Source organism: Lithobates pipiens, unplaced genomic scaffold (assembly GCF_037356315.1).
Source record: "Lithobates pipiens isolate NorthernLeopardFrog02 unplaced genomic scaffold, aLitPip1_a1.2 Scaffold_18, whole genome shotgun sequence".
NCBI classification, from domain to species: domain Eukaryota; kingdom Metazoa; phylum Chordata; class Amphibia; order Anura; family Ranidae; genus Lithobates; species Lithobates pipiens.
Genome location: NW_027507758.1, coordinates 373,285,383 through 373,305,249, shown reverse-complemented (window position 1 = coordinate 373,305,249; position 19,867 = coordinate 373,285,383). Strand labels below are relative to the sequence as shown.

Genomic DNA, 19,867 nt, shown 5'->3' with positions numbered 1-19,867 from the left:
AGATGTATCTTGGCACCGACACTGTGTGCCAGAGATACATTCACTTGCCGCTGAACATGGCCATATAGCTCTGGAATGCCCTTCTCTGAGAAATACTTCCTTCCTGGGACCTTCCATTGTGGTGTTCCAATGACCACAAATTTTAGAAAGGCCTCCGAGTCCACCAGTTTATATGGCAGTAGTTGGCGGGCTATCAGTTCTGACAAGCCAGCCGTCAACTGTTGGGCAAGAGGGTTATGCGGCGTCATAATTTTCTTACGCTCGAACATTAGGCCCACGGAAGCCTGCCTTTTTGCAGAAAAACATGAGCTTGGTGTGATGGAAGGTGGAGTGAAGGACAATTGTGAGGAGAGAGGAGAAGTAGAAGACGAGGCTGGACGGTGAGAGCCTGGAGTGTGGCTTTGTGTGTTCCGTTGCTCCCACTGGGCTCGGTGATGGCTGCTCATGTGCCTTCTTAAGGCGGTCGTCCCTAGGTGAGTGTTGGGCTTACCGCGACTATTGCGTTGACTGCAAAGATTGCAGATGGCAACACTATTGTCAGCAGCGGACACGTTAAAAAAAGTCCACACTGCGGAGCCATGTGCCGGCGTCCTGGGAGCGCCAGATGTGACCGTACATGGTCGATGACTCGCTCCTGATACATTAGTAGTCTGCTTTGTCCCTCCTGTGCAATGTAAGTTATTCCTGCTTCTACTCCCTATCTGCTGGTCCATATCTCCCTCTGAACTCCCCTCCTCTTCCTCTCTTGTGGGCACCCAAGTGACATCACTAGACACGTCATCATCGACGTCACCTTCCCCACCGCTATAAGTAGAGATCTCGGAGTAGGCAGCAACACCGGGGACCAACCTCCTCCTTGGGCTGATCTGGGTACTGTCGTCAGACTGCTGAGTGGCGGTTGTTGCTACCTCCTCTTCCTGATCCAATGTCAAGAGTGGCTGCGCATCAGAAATGTCTGGATATGGATCGGAAAATAATTCCTGTGACTCCAGCGGAAGGTATGTGGTGGTGGTGGTGTTGTTGGTGGTAGTGTCTTTGGGGGTGCACATAGAGAGTGGAGAAGAGGGTGCAGATCGAGAGGATGAGGAGGGTGCAGAAGAGTAAGGCTGAGTGAGCCACTCAACCAAGTCTGGTGCGTCCTTTAAAGTAATTGAACGCACCTTCTGCAACTTCCCACTTTGGCTCAAGCCTGTTGCTCCTGCCCTACCCCTACCACCCCTGCGGAAGGGCCTGCCTCTTCCTCTGCCTGTCATTTTTTAAATGACCCTGTGACAAAACTCTCAGTCCCTATACTGATAAAGGACTGCTGCAGAATAGGGCAGCAGTCAGCAGTAGTGCACCTCAACCCTATATATTGTGGACCTATACCAGTCCTTAAGGATTAGCAGACTGTACCTCACTCAACCCTATGTACTGTAGTACACTATACCTTATAAGGACCTTTGTGGAACTAGTAGGTTGTGATTAGCAGGATGTACCTCACTCAACCCTATGTACTGTAGTACACTATACCTTACCAGTCCTTATAAGGACCTTTGTGGAACTAGTAGGTTGTGATTAGCAGACTCTACCTCAGTCCCTATACTGATAAAGGACTGCTGCAGAATAGGGCAGCAGTCAGCAGTAGTGCACCTCAACCCTATATATTGTGGACCTATACCAGTCCTTAAGGAATAGCAGACTGTACCTCACTCAACCCTATGTACTGTAGTACACTATACCTTACCAGTCCTTATAAGGACCTTTGTGGAACTAGTAGGTTGTGATTAGCAGACTGTACCTCAGTCCCTATACTGATAAAGGACTGCTGCAGTATAGGGCAGCAGTCAGCAGTAGTGCACCTCAACCCTATATATTGTGGACCTATACCAGTCCTTAAGGAATAGTAGACTGTACCTCACTCAACCCTATGTACTGTAGTACACTATACCTTACCAGTACTTATAAGGACTTTTGTGGAACTAGTAGGTTGTGATTAGCAGACTGTACCTCAGTCCCTATACTGATAAAGGACTGCTGCAGAATAGGGCAGCAGTCAGCAGTAGTGCACCTCAACCCTATATATTGTGGACCTATACCAGTCCTTTAGGAATAGCAGACTGTACCTCACTCAACCCTATGTACTGTAGTACACTATACCTTACCAGTCCTTATAAGGACCTTTGTGGAACTAGTAGGTTGTGATTAGCAGACTGTACCTACAGTCCCTATACTCATAAAGGACTACTGCAGCAGAAGGGCAGCAGTCAAGTATAATATTCTTTCTATATTTGGAAGAAAGAATATTATACGTGTACAAGCCTATTACCATACCAGTCCTGAAAAGAACCTTTGTGGACCTAATAGTAACAGCTACTGATTAAACTGACTGTCCCTCACTGCCAGACACAGCTTTCTGCCTGTCCCTATTTAAACTGACAAAACACAAGCTGCTGCAACAATAACTTGAATAGCACTCAAAACTATATCATGTACTACTTTACCATACCAGTCCTGAAAAGGACTTTTGTGGACCTAATAGTAACAGCTAATGATTAAACTGACTGTCCCTGCTGCACACAGCGTCCTGTCCCTCTCTCTACACTGACAAAAAACAGGCTGCTGCAACAATGACTTGAATAGCAGTGCCTCAAACCTATATCCTGAACTACACCTAACACCTATACCATACCAGTCCTTAAAAGAACTTTTGTGGACCTAATAGCTAGGGATTTGGGTCACTGCAGTCTCTCCCTGCTCCACACAGCAACCTCCCCCTATAGTGACATACGAAAGAATGTAAAATGGCCGCCGGATCGGGTCTATTTATAAGTTAGGGGGAATGTCCAAGTGTCCATGTGCTGTAATGTCTCAATTGGCTGTCCTGTACCACATGATGGATGTGTCATCATAGGTCAAAGTTCTTTTACACAGTAAACACGGAAGTCCGCCGGGCGAACAGCGGCAATAGTCCGCCAATCGCGCGGACCGCGAAACAGCCGAAATTCACCGCAAAACGACCACTGGGCGAACCATTCGGCCATCCTTAATTGTAAATTTGAAATGCACAGTGGGACAGTGATGTGTATGAATGCGGTGTGTGTTTTTGGTATGTTTGTCTGTCTTTTTGTCTCTGTTTTGTTGGGGTTTTGTTTTTGTTTTTCTTACTCCTGCGATGTGCCCTTTTTGTGGCATCAAGTAACACCACTGCTTCAGCTATTATGATTGTGGAGGCAGTGAGCTGTATGACAGCTCCCAGGCTGGGAGGCTACTCTCACAGGCGGTTACTCGGGCCAATGTATACAATACTTTATAAGCAAGTATTAAGGGTATATATTGCTGTCTATACGTACTAAGTATTGTTATATACTATGTATACTGATTGACATTTAAGTTGTAATTTTGAAAACTAAAATAAACACCTTTTTAAAAAAAAAGAGGAAGTAAACCCTGATGGATTTACTTCCTCTTTGTCTCCCTGCAAAGGTAAAGCATAATGGACTACTATGAATCGCATAGTAGCCCATTATGTGTCACTTACCTGACACAGGAGCCAGCGATGTCACCACTGTCCCCTGAAGCATGGAGCGTCCATCTTCTTGTGGGTATCGCTGCTTCGGCCACTCACAGCACCGGAGCATTGATAACATCACTCCCACGCATGCCCACGGGAGCCGCCACTAACGGCATATCGCCGTTAGCAGCGGCATGCCCAGTGCGGGCCGCTGTCTACGGCGCATGCGCCGTAGACAGCGGTGCCTGTCTTTTTGTAAATATCTCCTAAACCGTGTAGGTTTAGGAGATATTTCTTGGACCTACAGGTAAGCCTTAATCTAGGCTTATCTGCAGGTCAACGTGGCTTGTAAGGATTTACAACGACTTTAAGTAGTTAACAATCTTGTGTGCCTGAATACTTTGATGATCGGTATCCTTTATTCCCATCTATTTACTTGCCGTAACATCATCTTTCATATTAAAAAAAAAAAAAAAAAAAAAATTATATATATATATATATATATATATATATATATTTGTTTAACTGATAAAATTTAAAAATCGCTGCGCAACACACGGTGTGACATAAAAAATTGTAACAACTGCTATTTTATTCTCTAAGGCCTCTGCTAAATATATATATATATATATATATATATATATATATATATATATATATATATATATATATATATATATATATATATATATATATATGATGTTTGAGAGTTCTAAGTAATTTTCTAGCAAAACAAAAAAAACATGGATTTTTACATATATGAAAGGTGTCAGAATTGGCTTGGCAAGTGGTTAATCTAGTTTTGCCTCTAGTTCTATTTTAATTCGATGTTTTTATTTCTGCCAGTAAGGGTAGAGAGTGACATTAGGAGCAGCCCCTGTGACCTCTACAGGAGAGCTGGGCTGTCTCCGGTCACCTGTACGGCCCCATCTGCGAGTGAGAAGGGAATAGGAGATGCTGCCACCTAGTGGCAGCCCGAGCCTTGCCGGTTCTTATAACTTAATTGACAGCTCTCCCCCGGTCTCGGGCGTGTGTACAGCTCTCTGGAAGTAGGAGATTATAGCGCTCCAACAGCCGTCGTGTAACCAGTGACCGGAGCGCGTGCACACACATACACACCCGGGGACGGAGCCGCTGTATACCGGGTGGGCTGTTCCGGGCCAGGCCTCGCCTCTCCACTCTGTCACTTCCTGTCCCGGCCGGTGTCGGCTGTCTCTCTTCCCGGTCTAGGCCTTCTGCGGCCCCGATGGATTTTACATAGTGTGACCCGACCGTCGTCCCGTGTCCGATGGCGTCGGCTGCCCGGTGCCCGGCGCTGTGCTGCTGCCGCCGCCCTCTCCACCCCGGGCCAGGCCCGGACTCCCCGCAGCGCTTTCAGCCGGGACCCCCTGACCCGGCATCGGCCTCCAGCTTCCAGCTCTACCGGCTCCGTCACTTCCACCTGGGGCTGGAGCTGCGGCCCGAGAGCCGGGAGCTGTCTGGCTGCTTGGTGCTTGAGCTGAGTCCAGTGGTGCCGGGCGGGCCGGCTCTGGTTCTGGACGTTCACCCTGTGCTTAGAGTCAGCTCTGTCCGGTGTAGAAGAGGGGGGAGACCGAGCAAGAAGAACGAGAGACCTTGTTCATGTTCTCCTAGTGACTACAGTGCTCACCACCCCTGGAACCCTGAGGACCCCACCCATGGGTGCCAGTGTAAACAAGATTTGGGGCCCTCCCATTCTCCTACCACCATGGACTCTTCATCCTACGCCACCCCTCAGTCGTCTACAGTGAGCCCCGCTTCAGCGGAATCCTCACCAGTGGTCACCCCAGAACCCCTCGACCTGTCTGTTCCACGTTCAAAAAGTTCTACCACTTTGCCACACCTCGTGCCAGGGGACTTTACAGACCACGTTTCTGCTGGTACGGGTTGTCCCATCATCAATGGTCATCAGCCTCCAGGATGTTCCCCTAAAGGTTCTGCTTCGGCTCCGTTTACATCTACTGCTTCCCCAGCCACTGATCTGTCTTCCCGCTCCTCTACGTCATGCTGGTCCTCAGACTCTCTCGTGTCCCCGACCCCTGACAGCGGCTTTGCCACTTCTAGTATGCCCGCTACCCTTTCCTTAACGGACATTCCTGCATCGGAAGCACTGCCTTGCACTTTTAGCCAGCCATGTGAGTTCCATAGTGCCAGCGACTCTGAACCCGCTCACTCCACCTGCTGCTTTCCGTTGGACTTTAGGGTTGAAGAGTTTACAGATTATGGCTCCGCGCTTACCATCACTGTGCCTGAAACCCTGCGAACGAATGAGACGTTCCAGGTCATTGTACACTACGTTACAGGCGAGGGTCCTGCGGTGAGTGTTTAATTGCCACAGGACTGATGATTGTTGTTATCAAGAAATTCTAGAAAGTCATTCCTCAGAATTCCTGCATGTCCACGATCCAATGCAGTAGCTTGTTCCCTGACTTTTCTGGAAGTCGCTAGTTGCATATTATCGGAAACGTCTACATAGCGTTTGTAGTACAGTGACCTGGAATGAGACGTTCCAGGTCATTGTACACTACCTTACAGGCTAGGGTCCTGCTGTGTTTTATTGCCACAGGACTGATGATTGATGTTATCAAGAAATTCTAGAAACAGTCATCCCCCCAGAATTCCTGCATGTCCATGATCCAATGCAGTAGCTTGCTCCCTGACTTTCCTGGAAGTCGCTAGCTGCATATTCTCAGAAACGTCTACATAGAGTTCGTAGTACAGTGCTTGCGCCCAGGGGCGGACTGACAACTCATGGGGCCCCCAGGCAATCAGAGATTATGGGTCCACACACACACACACACGTACACACACACACGTACACACACACACGTACACACACGTACACACAATATACACAGATATGTTTCTATTGGCTGAGAAGGTACTGGAGAGGTGGGGCAGCTATAATCTCTGGATTTTTAGACCAAAACGATGTCGGTAGGGGACATTTCAGAGGTAGATGTGGGAAAAAAATGTTTTACATACTGTCCCTGGTTTTACTGAGGCTGGCAACCCTGATGGGGCAGTGGCTGAATGGTCAGTCCGCCCGCTTGGGCCTGGTAATGGATTGCTAAGGCATGAGCCACTGCCTTGTGGGGTTGGAAAGGGACCTGCACGTTTGTCCCACAGAAGGAAGTGTGGGTGTTTTGGGGGAGTTCTAAGGTTATAGAGGTGGGTTGGAGCTCAGTGGTATTAACCCACAAAACAATATTCTGTAAACAATGGTGTTTTAGGGTGTATACAGCACCACATCCCCAATGCATATAGGAAACCAAATTCGTAAAGTATGGGGCTTTAATGGTGCTTACACTTTGCAGGATGGAAACAAAAACGCAATATACAAAAATACAGTAGTTGTAGATTAAAGGGGAAGCGCCACTTGTTTTCACTCTCTATTGTCACATTTGGCACTTTTGGGGGGTGGGTACCCAGTTTTGACAGCTACTCGCTCCCACATACAGGAAAGATCACTGCAGCAATCTCCAAGTGTATCTAGCCTCCCTCCAACCCCCCACTGCCTTCTGGGACAAGCACACAGGTCCCAGAAGACGGAAGGACCATTCAGAAAGTGCAGTGCACATGCACAGTGGGAAACCAGCAGTGATTCAACGGCTTCACTGTAGGTTTATTCTTAGTGAAGATGCTGGTGCCTGCACCCCAAGCCGATTGAAGAATTGTCTCGGGTGCTGACATCATGGGCTCCCTGGACAGGTAAGTGTCCTTATATTAAAAGTCAGCAGCTTCAGTATTTAGCTGCTGCCTTCATTTTTTGTGGGGAAGTCTGAAGCTCCTCCTGAAAATAAAAGCAAAGTTTATAGCTGAGACATTCAGGGTGTTTTTGTTTCATTATACGTTGTTAACCACTGGTGCTGTATGTGGCAGTTGATGCTGAAGTGCTTTTTATTCTATTACTTTTATAATGTACAATGTGTTTTTATATGTTGTGTTTTTTTTCCCTCCTGCAAAGTGTAAGCACTGTTAAGAGTATGGAAAAAGTATCAGAGTATTAAAAAGTATTGCTTTAAAAAAAATACTAATCTAGATGGATGCAGCATCAATCCAATGCTGCATCAGTCACCCACTGGCTCTGCACAGAACTGGGCGATCAAACACTGCTGATTGATCAGTTCTCCCCTCTGCTCTGAGCAGACAGATGTAACTGTCAGTCAGCGGCTCTGCTCCTCACTCCAGGCCACAGGGGATGGATCGGCTGGCTCAGGCTTTCAGCAGATTGTTGAGAGGTTGAGCCAGGTGCCGATCCAGGCTTCTGGGTGCATCCTGACCATTTGGTTAGGATGGTTCCCGAGCCTGGACCGCCTATGTGACTTCAACCGACAGCTGGCTTCAGCCCCCTGTCAGCTGAAACCAGGTCACAAGAGTGCAGAACGAGCTACACTCCCGTGATCCACATGAGAAGTTTAGGTAAAAAAAACTTTGGCTATACTACTTCTCCTTTTTAAAGCACCATACTTTACTATTTGGTTTCTTTTAAACCTCAAAACAAGAATGTAACTTATTTATCACAGGTATTTATATAGCGCTGACAATTTACACAGTTCTTTAAATATATTGTACATTTACATCAGTCCCTGCTCTAAAGGAGCTTGCAATCTAAGATCCCTATCTGACATTCATACATACACATACTAGGGGCAATTTAGACCAGAGCCAAACAACCTACCAGCATATCTTACGAGTGGGCAGGTATAGGGAATCCATGCAAATTCCAGACAGGTAGTGCCTAGTGCTGCTAGGTTGAAGTGCTAACCACTTAGCCACTGTGCTGCTCAGTATATGAATTCTATGAAATGTTCCTATTTTATCAAGTGGTGTATGGTTTTTATCTCCTTCGTTACAAAACAAATCCTGTCCTGGTTGATTAATTCATCTGTGACGATTCTTTCTCATCTTGCAGTTTAAAGCGGAACTACACTGCATCTGAGAAACACAAACCTAAAAATGATATGTAACGCATTTTTAACCTTCAAAGCAAACTTACCCAATCATCTATGTCTCCTTACGTTAGGGCCCTTTTACACTGGTTTCTATTAGGGTCCACCTTTCAGTTTTTCAGGCGGACTTGATCGGACCCTCTATTCACTGGAGCTGCGGATGTCAGCAGTGACGTGTCCAATCACACCTGCCGCTATCCGATCCTGTCCGTGAAATCCAGATGGATGGAGACCCTATTTTCCATCCATCTGGAGGATCAGATGAAAACGGACAGGTGCTCCGTTTTCATCCGATCTCCCATAGAGGAGAGCGAGGCTCTGACAGGTCAGTCTCTGCACAATGAGTGGAGACAGACCTGTCAGCCGCCTGCTCAGCAGGGATAAGCGGATCGACCCCCCCCCACTGAGCAAAGCAGAGTCGGCTGGGCAGACGGCCCGTGTGAAAGAGCCCTTAGTTTGCTGTGAAATCATTTTGAAAAACACCCCATAACAGATCTGGCTGTGGCCATCTTGAGTAGGGGCAGATGATTTGTGTGAAGTTTATTTCCTGGAATCCATATGCTCTTAGCTCAGGGATAAACACAGGAGGGTGTGCTTAGCTGAGAAACCAAACCCCCCCCCCCCCCCCCCCACTCCTGGGATGTATGACATCATTTGCCTAGGGCTTGAAACCAGGAAGTAACTGAAGAAAAAAAAAAGGTTTGCAACAAGCACATTATTTTATTTATATATAATATACTTCTCCTTTCATTTACTAATACTAGCACCATAAAGGTTAAACTGGTTCTAAAGGCAGAATGTTTTTTACTTTAATGAATTCTCTGCATGAAGGTGAAAACACCTTCTGTGTGCAACTATCTCCCAGCCTCCTCCTATACTTGCCTGTGCCCAATCTTGATCCAGTGATATGCACGAAAACAACTTCTTTCTACTCTCTTTCCCAGAGGGCAAAATTGATAGCCATGGAAGCTATTGCCTCCTGCTGCTTTCAATCAAATCCTGTGACAAGGGAGCAGGGGGCGGTGTTGCGCCACGCTGTCTGTGTCTATAGACAGAGCCAGCACAGTTTAGGATCAAGCTTTCAGCAGTGCCACTATAGGAAGCTGCTTCCTATGGTGGCACACCGAGAAGAGGAGGAGTCGGGAGCACCGGCAGGGGACCAGAGAAGAGAAGTATCAGGGCTGCTCTGTGCAAAAGCATCGCACAGAGAGCAGGTAAGTATAACATGTTTGTTATTTTAAAAAATACCTTTCACAATCTCTTTAAAAATAGTCAATGTTGAGTGAGAGAGTGAACTTCCACTTTAACAATTCTTAACGTGAAAGTAAACCCATCGATTTAGTATTTATTTTTATTTTTTTCTCAAAACTGATAACGGACGCTAAACCTATTCTCAACCACATTCTGGAGCCCTGTACATGGGGGGATGAATGTCGGGCGGCATCAGCTGGTTCAGTAGACCCCACCATTCAAGCCTAGGTGTAGTACAACCAGTCTGACAGAAGCCGGCTGTTTGGATAACTTCTGTCAAAGGGGCATGATCGAAAAAGGTTTGCCGATCAGGGTTGTTCTGGCGGGGGGATCAGAACACAATAGCTCAGCAGGGGACATTACTGTACTAATATTGCATAGTTAGTACAGCGGCTCCTCTCCTCCTCCCACTGGGTTGAACGAAACAACAAAACAAATAGTGTGTGCAAGGTTTAAGCCTAATCTATCTAGCTCTGTAAAGAAAAAATCGCTGTACTTGCGTAGTCTGCAGCTGTTCCAGTCCAGAAAACCGACAACAGCGTTACTATGGAGCGTCCGTTGTCTGCTGCCTCTCCTGCACACTTCCACACACTGAAGCTGCTGCTGACAACTGATGCTGAGACTGGACCAGAGCAACTGCAGAACAGGTAAGTATAGGGATTTTTGCTTTACAGGGCTCGATAAATTGAGCTGAGAATATGGCAGAGAGTAGGTTTAGAATTCGTTCAACCTCAGCACTAAATTTTCCCCTTCTCCTTTTACGAAGTAACCCCAAACTTTATAAATAATCCTCAAATGACAAAAGTATTTAATTCATAGAGCTTAATATTTGACAACATTGTAAATCTTTATTAGCTTGTGTGTCACTTTCAAATGCCACTGAACATTAAAGCGGGAGTCCGCGTTTTTTTTTTTTTTTTTTTTTTTTTTTTTTTACAAATTTTCTACAAATACTGCAGCTGCTGACTTTTAAAATAGTGACACTTACCTGTCCAGCGCGCCCACGATGTCGGCACCCGAAGCCGATCTCTCGATCGTCTCTCGGGTGCTGCCGCCGCCATCTTGGGTATGGGAATCAGGAAGTGGAGCCTTTCGGCTTCATTTCCCGGGTTCCCTACTGCGCATGCGCGAGTCGCGCTGCGCAATAAGGATGGCCCGGCTGCCTCTGGGATCTGTGTGTTTCCCAGCAGGCAGCGGGGGACTTTCGGAAAGGGGCGTAACCTACGCCCCTTTCCGCAGAGAGCTATCCCGGAAGTGGGTGCAGATACCTGTACTGTACAGGTACCTGCACCCCCCTCCCCCCTGAAAGGTGCCAATTGTGGCGCCGGAGGGGGGGAGGGTTCCGATGAGCGGAAGGTCCACTTCAGGGTGGACCTCCGCTTTAAGGCCCCATTCACACCTGAGCATAGCAGAAAGGCGTGTTCCCACTTGCGTAGTTTTTTTTTTTGTGCGCATCAACGCGCGTATCGCACATTACATAGTCACGTTAAATTGAGTGGGCTGTCCTATGTGTGATGAAGGGATTTTTTTCAGTGCAGGTGGCAAAACAGGCATCTGCTACCCATGCTTGGGATGCTGTTAACAATTAATGACACTGCAAGCACAACCTGCAACGTTTGCAGTGCATATCCGCAACGTGATGCAATATGCACATTTTTGTGTGTTTTGTCACACGTTTAGGAAAGGTGCACCTTTGAATGCAGCCTAAAGGTCAACATAGCAAGGAATTCAGATAACATAAGCACCAAGATCACACAGATTAAAGGCGTAGTTCACCTTTACCAATAAAAATGCCTATGTAGGTAAGGGGCATCTGTAGATAAAAACAAGCCATGCAGCTTTCACCAAAGTTGAATAATGTCCTGCGTGCAGAACTTTGGTGTGCTTTCAGAAGTAAACGCAGTAAAATAGAATTCTATGGGAAAGTACAGCTAACCTGCATGAAAACCGTGGGAACACTGCTCTGCAGCAGATCGGCATGAAGCTTTCTTTAAGCAAGCTTCAACCAGACCAAATTGCCTTTATTATGAAATTTAAGAATCAATTGCTCCAGAGTGCCTGCAGGTACAGAGGTCAGTGAGGGCTTGTTTTAGGGCCAGTTAAGAACATGCCGTGTGTTCCTGTTCAATTTAGATCACATGCAAAGTGCAGTTCATTTGCAATGTGCAGCGAGTGTTAGAAAGTTAAAGACGCCCCAAATGCAGGTCACAAACGCAGTGTGTATTCTTGCACTGGATCACGTGGTCCTTTTGTGTCATGTGACCCGGTTAGAGTGCAATTTAAAAAGATGTGCATGCACTTCTTTGGTGCTGTAAGGTGCGATTTTTAGCCTATTAAAAATTAATGGGCTGAAAACGCACTTTATGTGAATTGCATGGGAACCTACAGCGCGTTCCTGTGCGATTCATGTGTGAACATGGTTTGGACCGGCCCTTAAAGCTTGTTTACTGCTTGGTAAAAACATGTAAATACTTGAATTTCCCCAGCCTGGCCACTGGTTATTTATTTTAGTTACAGGTCTAGTAAGCTGTGGTCCTTTCCATATGATAAAAACTATAGCTATGAGATCTCCCATTGTAAATCTTAACTTCCCTCCCGTCCACCTCAAAGTTTGGTGTTCCCATTCCTTCTGCATTGTTCTTTGTTCTATGAGATAAATGTAAAACAGATCCAACAATCCAAGTGAAGCCCACTTCTAATGGGTGTTGCAAGTGTGAAGACTGGAGATGTCAGGTGCACACCGCCAGAACCTCCTCGAAATGAAGAAATAATTTTGTCAGTGTAAAAAGCTTCAGCTTCTAGCAAAAACTTTGTTTTGCCCATGCTGCATCAGTAATAAAATATTACCTGCAACAAATTTTTAACCATGTTTTTCAGATATGGTGGCTGGATCCTGAACTCTCCTATGGAAGCTCAGAGTTGTTTGTGTTTACTCAGGGGCACTCTGTTTGCAATCGCTCCTTCTTCCCATGTTTTGATACACCAGCTGTAAAGTGTACTTACTCTGCCTCTGTGAAGGTAAGTTTAACGGCCTTTGTTTTGATAATCATTTTATTTTCAGCACCTCTGATGTCCAGTTAGCCTCAGTTCACACTAGAACGTGGTGCCGGAAACCCGCGATCTGTGTGTGTCCTGCACTGCTGTTGCAATCTGCAGCGGGTGTGAATGTTAACACCCCAAATGCAGGTCACAAACACTGTGCATTACTGTGCGATTCATAGTGTGAATCGGGGCTTAGAACTTTCTTATAAAAAATATCCACTGTTTTGATGGATTTGGATCAGAATTGGTAGGGTTGATGGGCTTGGGTCAGCATTGGTAGGGTTGATGGGCTTGGGTCAGCATTGGTAGGGTTGATGGGCTTGGGTCAGCATTGGTAGGGTTGATGGGCTTGGGTCAGCATTGGTAGGGTTGATGGGCTTGGGTCAGCATTGGTAGGGTTGATGGGCTTGGGTCAGCATTGGTAGGGTTGATGGGCTTGGGTCAGCATTTGTAGGGTTGATGGGCTTGGATCAGCATCGGTAGAGGTGATTTATCATCGGGGGATAATCAGGACTCGCTATCTTAATCACTCGTGGATTTGTATATGGCCTGATTGGGTTTTCAATTTAATGAACTCTTCATATATTTATGATCATTAGTGCAATGCTATTTTTTATATTATTGCTATACTGTAATTATGTCATACAGGAGAATTGCTGCTTGATGTTTTTTTTGGTTTTCCATTAGCGCAGTTTTAGTCTTATTTTCCTTAGAAGATTAGGCATGGCTGTTATGCTTTTTTAACCCACTATAGTAAAGAATGGGTTTTTAATTTATTTAGATTTACTGACCAAATTGTCAATAACCGTTTTCATGGGCTGTAGTAATGGTGCCTTGATGAAATGACAGCACATCTGACACATTGAAAATACTGGCATATTTTTAGGCGTGACTTAACATCATCAGAGTGTGACTTTTGTATACGTGAGATGGTATCTATTTATGGGACAGTGGAAGTAATGGAATAAAAAGTGAGGTTGTCCAGCTATGACTGATGAAGGTGTAAGAATAGAATTGTACTGTACAGCAGTGGACTCTACAATGTTTGTGGTTTTGTTTTAGGGCTGAAACGATGAATCGACAACTAATCAAAAAAATGAATCCCTTACAGCAGTAATATTTGCTTTTTTTTGTACTATAACGGGATAATTTTAGTTTTTTTTAACCCCATTATGTGACTAAACGTCTTAGACCTGGTTCACATCTGTGTGTTTTGTTTTTTGTTTTTGGTGCTTTTTTGCAGAAACGCACTACAGTTCATTTACATGTTTTCCTATGGGTCAAGTTCATCTATGCTTTTTTCAGCCACTGCATAATGGGAGAGGGTCAGGGATATTATTTGTTTTGTTTTTTTAACGTTAAATGGTGCTCATTTGGTTCAATGGAGAAGCTGCAGAAAAGCATGTAATGTGTTTTTTTATTTTTTGCAGCAATTTGTGTGTTTTTATTTATTTTTTTATTTTTTTAACCTGCCCAGCAACAAATTGGCCAACCAAAATGCAAAAATGCAAATCGCAGCAAAATCACTTGCACAAAAATCAAAAAGCACTGTAGAAACGCATCAAAAGCAAACTGCATAGGTGTGATCCGAGCCTTATGCTGGCCACACGGATCAATTTTCAGACAAGAATATTCAGACGAAAAATCTTTGTATGTTTGCTGAATAAAAGAATGTTTTTAACATTCTCTTTTTAAAATTAGTGTAATTTCTATGCGAACATCATATACACTGTCTGAATATTCCTTTCACCAAGAAGTTTTCTATTCCCAAATTTTCCCGTCACTGTGGTTGAAAATAAACATTGATTTGACCGAACTAACGATTAGAAAATCAAACAAACATTCTTAAAATTAAATTTTTTTTTTTTGAGGAAGACGTTTTTTAAATAAAAAAAATTATCTCGGAATCTAATGATATTTACCAGATTCTCCCGTTAATAGTATATACAGTATGAGTAATAGATGGTTCCTCGCGCTATCAAAGTGAATCTAGTAAACTATAATGAATCGCTCAACTGCCGCTTGATCTATAGTGTATACGTACAATGCACCAATAACAAATAAATAATGAAAATGATCAGCGCTGTTGATAAAGCTAAATTTTAAAGAGGTATATCAATATGGCACTGGCAAATCTCTATGCAAATATTAGAAAAATCCACTACTACACTTACTGTGCAAATAATCTATGCAATACTATAAACATATGCAGCAGGCTCAAACATATATGGCCATATGGGTATACGTACCTCTGTGTAATTTTCAGTGCAAATAATGCAAAATAGTGCAAACCAAAACCACTATAGTGAGTGGTACAAATTAAAGTGACTAGTGCTCAATAATATGAATAAATCACTTGCAGTAATATAAATTTCTTGCAATATCCAAAGTAAATATATCACTTGCAGTATCAGTCAAATCCCAAATATTCATAATATTTATCACTTTGTTTTTGAATATTTGGGATTTTACTATTTCTAATATTTGCATAGAGATTTGCCCAGTACCATATTGATATACCTCTTTAATTTAGCTTTATCAACAGCACTGATCATTTTCATTATTTATTAGTATATACTGTATGTCTCTTATAGTATATCTCTTCTGTCTGTTATTCTCAGAGTGGATTAGATATTTTGCTCCCTAACCATTATAGTTGGTTATTTATATTTACCACTGCATAGAGATATTTAACCACTTCCCACCCGGCCAATGCATATATACGGCCAGGTGGGAGCTGTCTACTCCTGATAGGACGTTCAGGAACGTCCTTCAGGAGTAGCGGGATCGCGCGCAGCGGCGCGATCCCGATGTGCTCGTGTCACCCGGACACGGCACATCTCAGATCGGCAGGAGGGCTCTGTGATTGGCCCTCCTGATCACATGACGGCCGTGTCCAATCACGCCCGTCATGTGATGTAAACAAACAGCCGGTTGCTAGGCAATCGGCTCTCCTCTCCTCACACGGAAGTCACCGCTGAGGAGAGGAGAGCAGAACGCTGCAGCCGGCTGATGATCAGTGAGTATGGGCTGCTTTTTACAGCTTTTTACTCACTGATCATCAGTGTAGTGTAAACACACAACACACCACACACATGTCCCCAAAACACACATGTCCCCAAATAATAAAAACACATGTCCCTAATAATAAAAACATGTCCCCCACGTATGTCCCACTAAAATCACATGTCCCAATGATTATCTGCACACATATGTACGTGATCACCTGCACACATATGTACATGATCATTTGCGTACATATGTCCGTGATCACACAAACCAATTATTATACACTTAACAGAATTTTTTTTACCAAAAACATGTAGCAGAATACATTTTGGCTTAAATTTATGACAAAATTTGATTTTATTGGATTTCTTTTCAAATAGAAAAAAGAAAATATTGTTTTTTTTCCAAATTTCCGCTTTTTTTGCGCTTATATCGCAAAAAAAAAAAAACGGAGTCGTGAATAAATAACACCAAAATAAAGCTCTATTTGTGCGAACAAAATGATAACAATTTCATTTGGGTACAGTGTAGCATGACCGCGCAATTGTCACTGAAAGCGCTTAGAGCGCTGAAAGCTGAAAATTGGGCTGGGAAGGAAGGGGGTGAAAGTGCCCTGTATTGTAGTGGTTAAGTATAAGTTGCCTTTTTGTAAACTTTACATATTAACTAAATTATACACCACCATTTTTTTTAAGGTTATTAATCAAAACAATAATCGGACAACTTTATGAAAATAATCGTTAGCTGCAATTAATATATTAGTCTGTACTTGCCAAATATGCTGCAGAAATCTCCCTCCACTGAGTCTGGCTGCATCCATTTTAACTGTGGGCAGCTGAAGCCGCTGCCTGTTCACTTCCTGGATACACACGCGCACACACACACACACACGCATGTGCACCCCCAGCTCTTTTTACCAGACACAGGAAGTGGGCTGTATAAAGTATTTACTGGTAAAAAAAAAAAAAAATTTACTATCCAAAATTAAAACAAGGGCAGAAGATTTAATAGATGGAAAGATGAAAAAATTTACTGAAGTTCCGCTTTAAGATCAGCTCTATTTTACTTTATTGTATGCAAGTTAAAAATTAATTAGAACTGTGTGCTGATTGATTTTGGTTGCAAGGTTTGGAAGAACTTTTATTCCCTGCCATGGATGCTGCAAGAAAATGTTATACTAAACAGTGTTAATCCTATTTTCTTACATACTTTCCTCAGGCTCCAGCAGGAATTCGGGTGCTTATGAGCTGTACTCACAGTTATTACATAGAAGAAATGGGTATCTTTCACTTCTACATGGAGCATCCTGTTCCTGCATATTTAGTGGCCCTGACTGCAGGTCATTTGCTTCCAGCAGATATTGGCCCCAGGTAACCACATTTCATATGGTTGCATGCATCCACTAGATGCTTTTGTTGACTGTGGTATTTTTTTCTGCTATTACTTGGTTTTATGTACTTTAGTGTTTGTTTTTTTAACAGAAGTCGGGTTTGGGCTGAACCCTGTGTGCTGCCTTTGGCTGTCGGTAAACTAGCTGGGCGTGTAGAGCAGTGGCTTCAGGCTGCAGAGAGCTTGTACGGACCCTATATCTGGGGAAGGTAAGATCAGATGTAACTATAGCTATGGTATATAATTATGTTTTATACATTTCTAGAGTCAGGTAAAGTGGTTCTAAATGCAGAAGTTTTATTATCTTAATGCATTCTATGCATTAAGATTAAAAACCCTTCTGTGTGCAGCAGCCCCCCTAATACTTAAACCCCATCTGGATCCAACGATGCACGAGAGCCTCGGCTGTCTGGGACTCTCTCTCATTGGCTGAAACAGCAGTGGGCACCATTGACTCCCGCTGCTGTCAATCAGTCAGTTAGCCAATGAGGAGGGGATGGGGTTAAACTATGGCTCAGTGTCTTAATGGACACAGAGCAGTAGCTCGGCTTGGGTACCCTCATAGCAAACTGCTTGCTATGGTGGCTCTCGGCAGGAGGGAGGGGTCAGGATCACTGACAAGACAAGGATCAGGGCTGCCCTGTGCAACACCACTGCACAGAGCAGGTAAGTATATCATGTTTGTTATTTTTAAACAAAAAAAACAAGACTTTAATATCACATTAAACATTCAAATCATATGAAACATTTGCTTAAGGGGTAATTGCACTTTTAACCACTACAATACAGGGCACTTTCGCCCCCTTCCTTCCCAGCCCAATTTTCAGCTTTCATCGCTCTCGCTCTTTCAATGACAATTGCGTGGTCATGCTACACTGTACCCAAATGAAATTTTTATCATTTTGTTCGCACAAATAGAGCTTTATTTTGGTGGTATTAATTCACAATTCCATTTTTTTATTTTTTGCGATTTATAAGCGCAAAAAAAGCGGAAATTTGGAAAAAAAAACTATTTTCTATTTTAAAAGAAATCCAATAAAATCTAATTTTGTCATAAAATTAAGCCAAAATTTATTCTGCTACATGTTTTTGGTAAAAAAAATTCAGTTAAGTGTATAATTGGTTTGTGTGATCACGGACATATGTATGCAGGTGATCACGTACATATGTGTGCAGATAATCATTGGAACATGTGATTTTAGTGGGACATATGTGGGGGACATGTGTGTTTTGGGGACATGTGTGGTGACGTGTATTGTGGTGACGTGTGTTGACACTGTAGGTTTATACTAGACTGGTGATCAGTTAGTAAAACAGCTCATACTCACTGATCACCAGCCGGCTGCAGCGATCTGCTCTCCTCAGCGACAACTTCCGTGTGAGGAGAGGAGAGCCGATTGCCTAGTAACCGGCTGTTTGTTTACATCACATGACGGCCGTGATTGGACACGGCCATCATGTGATCAGGAGTGCCAATCACAGAGCCCTCCTGCTGATCCAAGATGCGCCGTGTCCGGGTGACATGAGCGCATCGGGATAGCGCCGCTGCGTGGGCACGCACGATCCCCCTCCTTCTGAAGGACGTTCCTGAATGTCCAGTCAGAAGGAGGCGGCTCCCGGGTGGGAAGTGGTTAAGAAAAAAAAAAGTGGTATTCAACACTTTCTGCCAACGAAGTATCAGACACATACTAATCCACCCTCAGATTGCTTAACTTAGCCAGGATTAGCACAGTTCATATGCACCCACTGGTCCAGTATTTTCTGATATTACTGTGTACAGAAGTGCCAGGCTCACACATAAAGATAATGGTTATCTCTGTCTCTAACTTGTATGAGCCTATGTCCAAGTCTAACATTTAAAAAATATTCTGGGAGGATGTACATTGAGGGAAAAGGTATTTTGATCCCCTGCTGATTTTGTACGTTTGTCCACTGACAGAAATAATCAGTCTATAATTTTAATGTCAATTTTTAAAAGTCATAAATTAGCAATTTAATGAGTGCAATAAGTATTTGATCCCCTATCACAGTGATGGCGAACCTTGGCACCCCAGATGTTTTGGAACTACATTTCCCATGATGCTCCACTACACTGCAGAGTGCCTGAGCATCATGGGAAATGTAGTTCCAAAACATCTGGAGTGCCAAGGTTCGCCTTCACTGCCCTATCAATCAGCAAGATTTCTGGCTCCTAGGTGTCTTCTATACTGGTAACGTGCTGAGATTAGGAGCACTTCAAGCAATCAATCAGATTCAAATCTATCCACCATGGCCAAGACCAAAGAGCTGTCCAAGGATGTCAGAGACAAGATTGTATACCTACACAAGGCTGGAATGGGCTACAAGACCATTACCAAAAAGTTGGTGCGATTATTCGCAAATGGAAGAAACAAAATAACTGTTAATCTCCCTTGGTCTGACGCTCCATGCAAGATCTCACCTTGTGGATTTTCAATGATCTTGAGAATGATGGAGAATCATGTCCATGATCTCAAGGCAGCTGGGACCATAGTCACCAAGAAAACAATTGGTAACGCACTACTCTATAAAAGACTGAAAACCTGCAGTGCCCGCAAGGTCCCCCTGCTCAAGAAAGTACATGTACAGGCCATCGAAGTTTGCTAATGAACATCTGAATGATTCACAGGGGAACTGGGTGAAAGTGTTATGGTCAGATGAGACCAAAATCAAGCTCTCTGTCATCAACTCAACT

The 19,867-nt window shown here is 43.9% G+C and overlaps 1 protein-coding gene across 1 annotated transcript in view; it reads left to right on the top strand.

Annotated features, from left to right (window-relative positions):
* The first annotated feature begins 4,466 nt into the window (after positions 1-4,466).
* The window catches only part of RNPEPL1 (arginyl aminopeptidase like 1), a 46,152-nt gene continuing 30,751 nt past the window's right edge, over positions 4,467-19,867 (top strand). The window contains exons 1-4 of the mRNA XM_077487700.1: positions 4,467-5,828; positions 12,592-12,732; positions 16,984-17,135; positions 17,247-17,363. Of these exons, the coding sequence (XP_077343826.1) occupies positions 4,782-5,828; positions 12,592-12,732; positions 16,984-17,135; positions 17,247-17,363 (1,457 nt within the window). The 5' untranslated portion in view covers positions 4,467-4,781. The remainder of the gene's footprint in view (positions 5,829-12,591; positions 12,733-16,983; positions 17,136-17,246; positions 17,364-19,867) is intronic.